Source organism: Cyprinodon variegatus, unplaced genomic scaffold (assembly GCF_000732505.1).
Source record: "Cyprinodon variegatus isolate N-32 unplaced genomic scaffold, C_variegatus-1.0 Scaffold1527, whole genome shotgun sequence".
NCBI classification, from domain to species: domain Eukaryota; kingdom Metazoa; phylum Chordata; class Actinopteri; order Cyprinodontiformes; family Cyprinodontidae; genus Cyprinodon; species Cyprinodon variegatus.
In genome coordinates this window covers 110,071-116,070 of record NW_015151980.1, presented here as the reverse complement: position 1 = coordinate 116,070, position 6,000 = coordinate 110,071, and the positions used below count along the sequence as shown (strand labels likewise).

Here is a 6,000-nt window from a genome sequence, read left to right as displayed (position 1 = left end):
CATCCATCCATCCATCCATCCATCCATCCATCCATCCATCCATCCATCCATCCATCCATCCATCCATCCATCCTACCTGGGTCTATCTCCATCTCACAGTTAACTTAGCCAGCTGAAGAAAAGCCTCTCTGCACCATGCAGATGGTGTTTTTAAACGAGTAAACAGTTATTGCTTTGCCCCACAACTCAACTCCTGCATGTATGAAAAAAATGTTTTGGTCTCATCCAACCAAGGTCACTTCTCCTGGAAGCAAGCTGTATTCCCTATGACCTGTAGCAAACTGCAAGCAGGATTTCTTTTGCCGTTCTTCCTACCGGCTGTTCTTTTTTATGTGGAGTGCACAGCTAATAGCTGTTGTGTCAACAGATTTTCCTATCTGATTTTAAGATCTCTGCAACTCTTCCAGATTTATCTCAGACCTCTCTGCTACTTTGCTGATTAATGCCCAACAGTCTGTCAGTGTTGGTGTATGTTCAGATGTCTGTAGCCTACTCCTACTTTGCTCCTGCAAGATGCCATTTGTTCCCTAACCTTTTCTAACAAACCACCTTTACTGAGCACAGATAAAAATGAATCACATGTGCAGTCTATTTATAAATTAGGTGACTTCTAAAGACAATTGGTTTCTTCAGAGTTTATTTATGGGTTTCTAAGTAAAGAGGACGAAGTGCAAACGTGCGTCTTTTTATTTGAAGATAATATTAAAACAACATATGCTCTCATTTCAGGTTAAAAATACTTTAAAACAAAAATGGTGTGAACATTCTCAGTTTAGACAGTTATTACCACGCCTTTATCAGTTTGTTTCCCTCAGTCTGACTCTTACTGTGTTCAGAAAATGGCGGACAAGACTGTGGACGGGGGGGCGTGGACGGGATGTGCAGTCATGTTTCTGCAGTCACTGGTTCCTGGCGTGGACCTGCTCACTCTCTACAAAGACCAGCAGGGAAAGTTCATCATTTTTAAAGTCATCAAGCTGACTCTTGGAGGTAAACTCATCTGGGTTGACTGGTGCAGAAACAAAAGAAAGCTTTTCCAGGCTGTGACATTAATTAATCAGTGTTTTCCACGGCCAGATTCTGCAGGAGGTCTGGGAGGCTATGAGATCCTAAAGGTCCATGATGCTGAGCCCTTCCTGGGGGTGGAGGTGAAATTCGTGGATGTGGCAGCATGTCAGCAGTTCCTGGAGAGCTACAGCTCCGGAGCGGTGCGTCAGTCCCTTTCCCAACACGCCTGCCGGCTTCTCGCTGTTCCTCAAGACTTCACTGTAGAAACCCAGCTAAAGGCTGGGACCCAAAATCTGGATCTGTGTCTGGACCAGCTGACTGTCTGTCTGCAGCATATCCACCTCTCACAGGTAGGCTGGGTATCTGTGTTTGACCTTTTGGAAAATGAGTGCTATTTTCTTCATGTCAATAATTCAAACAAGTCTAGAGATGATTGGTGTGTAAGGTGACTTTAAGAGATGTGTTGATCTGTGTTAGCCGGGGCGCCTGCGGGATGAAGAGATTGAACGTCTGGAGCAGCAGTTGCAGAACCAAGCCTTGGGTCCCGCCCCACAGCCCCCCACAGTCACACAGGAAGAGTCTCCGCTCCCCAGCAACTGCTTCAAGTTTCAGAACAGAGTGTTTGGTGAGTAAAGGCATTAGTTTTAGGTTTCCTACCCTGCTTGAGGAAGTCTTAAAAAAAAAAATTAGAAGTCCAGTTTACAGGTAGGAGAAAGATGAGTGTGTGAGTGATTTTATGTAAGACTACATTTCACAGAAGATATCCACATGTTCCATCCATCCATCCATACATACATCCGGACATCGATCATCTGTAAAGTTTAACTGTTAAAATAGCTGCAATAAATTCATATTTTATTCCCTGTTTAAAATATAAGTTTCTTTTAATCTGGTAAGGTTTTCAGATCTGTTGGATAACTTGGAAACATACAGTGTTTTTTTTTTTTTTTACTTTTCACCTCTAAGTAATGTGTTTCTTCATGTAAAAAGTTTAGTTTTAAAACCAACCTCAACGACAACAGCAAACTGTCCGATGAATGTTTCCTCAACATCATCCATTTTGTTTTATTAGATCTTGTGAATTTGTTTCCGTTTCCAGCTGATTCTAATCCAGTTGATTGCTACTCATCTGTGTTGAGCAAGATTAGTTGGAACAGACTGAATCAACCAAAATTGATTTAGTAGCTGACCTTTAAGCCTTGAGTTGTTCCAAAAAACATAACTTCTCATTTAAATACAAAGCACTCTTTTTCGGGGACCAATTCTTAATGGATATGGTCAATTTTATTTGATGAAAGATGAAAAAAACATGTATTTTATTGCTGTTGAAAAATACAAAACAGAACACACTTTTGGTAAATATTGAGACCTAATGAGCTAAGATAATAGCAGCCTCATCTCCTCTCAGATCAAGCCTGACCCTTTAAACTGGTTGTTTTGCTTTTGCTTGCAGGCCTGCAGCTACTTGTTTGATTTGTTTTCTCATAAGAGTTAATTGCTGCTGCTGTCCTCTGAGCACCAACTGCTCTGCTCCAAACATACTCATAGCATCTAGCTGATGAGTATAAGCTTCAGCCATGTCCAAAAGATTTAGTGATGACTCAGATGCTGTGCATTGCACAGTTTACACCTTCAGTTTTTGTAAAGACAAGTTCTGTTTTACATAGATCAGATGCATGTTGAATTACAGTTTATTTTTGCCTTCTAATTGGTCAGTCAACTGTTTTTAGGTGTATAGTGCAGGGTGAAATTGCATTATTAATTTATTATTACAAACAGTGCAGCAGCTGTGCTAAAAATCACCTTTGTCTTGTGTTAGCATTGGTCATCTCAAAATAAAAGTGTGCACCCATGATTTCTTTGAAATGAAACAGCATCATATGAATTACATTAGTATTCAAGAGGTTGTAGTTGAAAGGGTTTTCTTGATAATCCAAAACTAAAATTAAGGTGCAAATAAACCGCTTTAGAAACTGCAAGAGATCTACCGAGTACCTGGATGGGCAGGAGTATGGCGCATAATCATGTTTCCGCCAGTGCAGATCTTCTTAGAAATTGGCATTAAGAATCTCAGTGAGGCGAATATTTTTCAAATAACAACCTGGCTGTGAAAAGGATGCCGCTGTCCAAGAAAAATATGACGAACAAAGTAAAATTTATCATGAGAAATAAGGGATAGGCAGCATTAGGGCTGGTACAAAGTGATCTTTTCTAATGATTTATCCTGCTTTTGTGAGACATCTGGGAAATCATTTATAGGGAGAGCAAAAGATGAGAGCTCTGTGTGGTTGCATCTCATAGATGGAAGAGGTTTGTTAACAACTTTTTCCAAGAAGAATCTTAATGCATCAAGAGTGGTGATAGAGACCTCTGCCAAGAGCAGCTTTCTCTAGACACAGTTAGGTGAGCATCTATTTATTATCTAGCATGACAAAGCATCGTGTTAGATAGAAAAACATGATAATGAGTGTCTGAAAGTTTATAACATTCAAGTTTAAATCCTGCTTCTAGGTTGCAGTAAGAGGGGCAGTCAGTTTCCTGGGTCAATGTCAGTCAGGGTTCGGTCCAGATGTTGAAACCAGGTATACCAGAATGATGCTGAGTCAGTATTTATTTATCAGCTGGTCTGAAAAAAAATCCTTTGATGTGTGCTTAAATTGTTCACCTGTATATTAGAGTTGACTGCATAAAGCCCCCATAATTATTCAACATAGATCGGACTGTACCTACAAAAGTCTTTTTTTTTCTTTTTTGCAACAAGGATTTTCCTATTTGAGAAAACGAAATAAAACTCTTCTTAGAACCCTGTTTAATAAAAAAAAAAAATAACAGAACTGTAAACCTATCGAGAGAAAGCTGCAAACTAACCCAAGAACCAGTTTGGTTTGCTGTAGTTTTGTTGTCCTTCAAGTTCAAATCCTTAATATGTCACTGAATAGAGATAATAGAGATAAATAAATGCAGAGACACCATAATAACTTCAAACATTTTAACATAATGAAGGCAATCCGAGGGGATGATACCCTTTTATGAAATGGGGATTTTCATTGGTGAATTATTCTGGGTAAAGCTTGAGGTTTCCACACAGTTTATGTAATAATGCTCAGTCAAATTTACATTATTGTTTCTTTCTTTTTTTTTTTTTTTTATCCTTTATGTTCACCAGAGGACCGAATGCTGACACCGGCAGATGTTCAGAGCTTTTCAAACGGAGTGGGCCGTCAGTGGAAACATGTAGGGAGGGCCCTGGGGAAGAGCTGTCGCGCTCTAAAGGGCCCCGCCATTGACAACCTGGCCTATGAATATGAGAGAGAAGGGCTGTACGAACAAGCCTATCAGCTGCTCAGCCGTTTCATCCAGGCGGAGGGGAGGGCGGCCAAGCTGAGCCGACTGGTCAGAGCTCTGGAGGACAGCAAACTTACCAGCTTGGCTGAAAATATGCTGGACATGCATCCCAGAGAGTAACTGTGTGCAAAACAAAAAACAAAACTGAGGTCTGGGTTCTTCTGTGGGAATGGAAACATTCTCCCACCTGCTTTATCATTCAGAGTAGCACTTCCTGTTCCACTCACTTCTTCCTCATGTTTAAATCAGAACCAAGTATGTGTGATTGTGTGCGATTTCACAGGTTGTGTGAGTGGGATTCAGATCGGCATGTCGTAGTCAGTTTTTTTGGTATTTTTAGTTTATTTTGTTTATTTGAAATAACCTGTCATCACTGTTAAGAGAAAATGCAAGCAGGAGTTTAATGCACTGTCTGAACTGTTTTTTATCATGTCCCCTTTTTCCCCGTGTTACATATCAGTTAAGAGATGAAATCTGTTGGGTCCTGCTTCTAATCGCGACAAAAACGGGAGGATATTGATTTTTTTTTCTATGAAATGGGTTCTTGCAAATTAAATGGTTGTGGAAAGAAAAAGGCTTATGTTTGTGTTTGATGCATTAGTGTAATTAAAACTAACAACACAATTTTGTCTAAATTCCCCCAGGTGTAATTTGGTGTTAATCCTCCCGGTTCAATGCCGTCACGCAGTCACTCACACACGTGCCAGTTCAGTGTAGGACTGAATCAGTGATCACCAGCATTGTTGCTGGATGTCTTTGGGTGGTGAAATCACGCCAAGGGAGCTCCATGGTTGAGGTGTCAGTGCGTAGCCGTGTGGGGAGTTTGATCTCAGCCTGTGGACAATAGATGAGGCAAATGGAATGGATCTGTGCAGGGTGAACTGCACAGTCCTGTCCCACCCCCCGCTTTACCGTCAATCCTGATGTGATTGCTGGATTAGAAGCTTTTATCGAGCAGACTAACGGCTTTATGGTATGGGCCAACTCCAGTATGGACATACAGTTGTAGCAAGTGATTACAAGAGACATATCCCTGCTTCTTCTCTCTGTTCTGCTCATCGACATGTCATATCTACACACTGTTTATATACACACACACACGTTTGTGTGTATATATATACAAAACTTGTTAACTTGTTTTTAATGAAACAATGGTTACAGAAAAACCTTGAATCTGACAAAAGTAACAAATGCAAATAAGAAAATGAAAGTCATATTGCTTTTAAACCTACTTCAGCAGAATAATAATACATTTTTTTTCTAAAAAGGAAAAGAAATTATTGTTCACTTAATATTTGTTGCAGAACCTTTTGAGGCAATCACTGCAATCAAACGATTCCAGTAACTGTCAGTGAGACTTCTGCTCCTCTCAGCAGGTATTTTGGCCAACTCCTCATGAGCCAACTGCTTCGTTTGTTTCAGGTTTAAATGGTGCCTTTTCCAGAGGGCATGTTTCAGCTCCATCTAAAGAGGCTCAATCAGATTTTGATCAGAACTCATATAAGGCCACTTCAGAATAGTCCAATGTTTTCCTCTTGCCATTATTGGCTGTTTTTAGCTGTGTGTTTTAGCTCATTATCCTGTTGAAGACACATTGCCTGCGACTGAGACCAAGCTTTCTGACACTGGGTATTTCTCTCTAGAATT

The 6,000-nt window shown here is 40.3% G+C and overlaps 1 protein-coding gene across 1 annotated transcript in view; it reads left to right on the top strand.

Moving 5' to 3' along the window:
- Positions 1–4,941, top strand: part of tradd (TNFRSF1A-associated via death domain) — an 11,254-nt gene extending 6,313 nt beyond the window's left edge. The window contains exons 2-5 of the mRNA XM_015403602.1: positions 837–990; positions 1,078–1,358; positions 1,486–1,633; positions 4,175–4,941. Of these exons, the coding sequence (XP_015259088.1) occupies positions 840–990; positions 1,078–1,358; positions 1,486–1,633; positions 4,175–4,473 (879 nt within the window). The 5' untranslated portion in view covers positions 837–839 and the 3' untranslated portion in view covers positions 4,474–4,941. The remainder of the gene's footprint in view (positions 1–836; positions 991–1,077; positions 1,359–1,485; positions 1,634–4,174) is intronic.
- Positions 4,942–6,000: the final 1,059 nt, after the last annotated feature.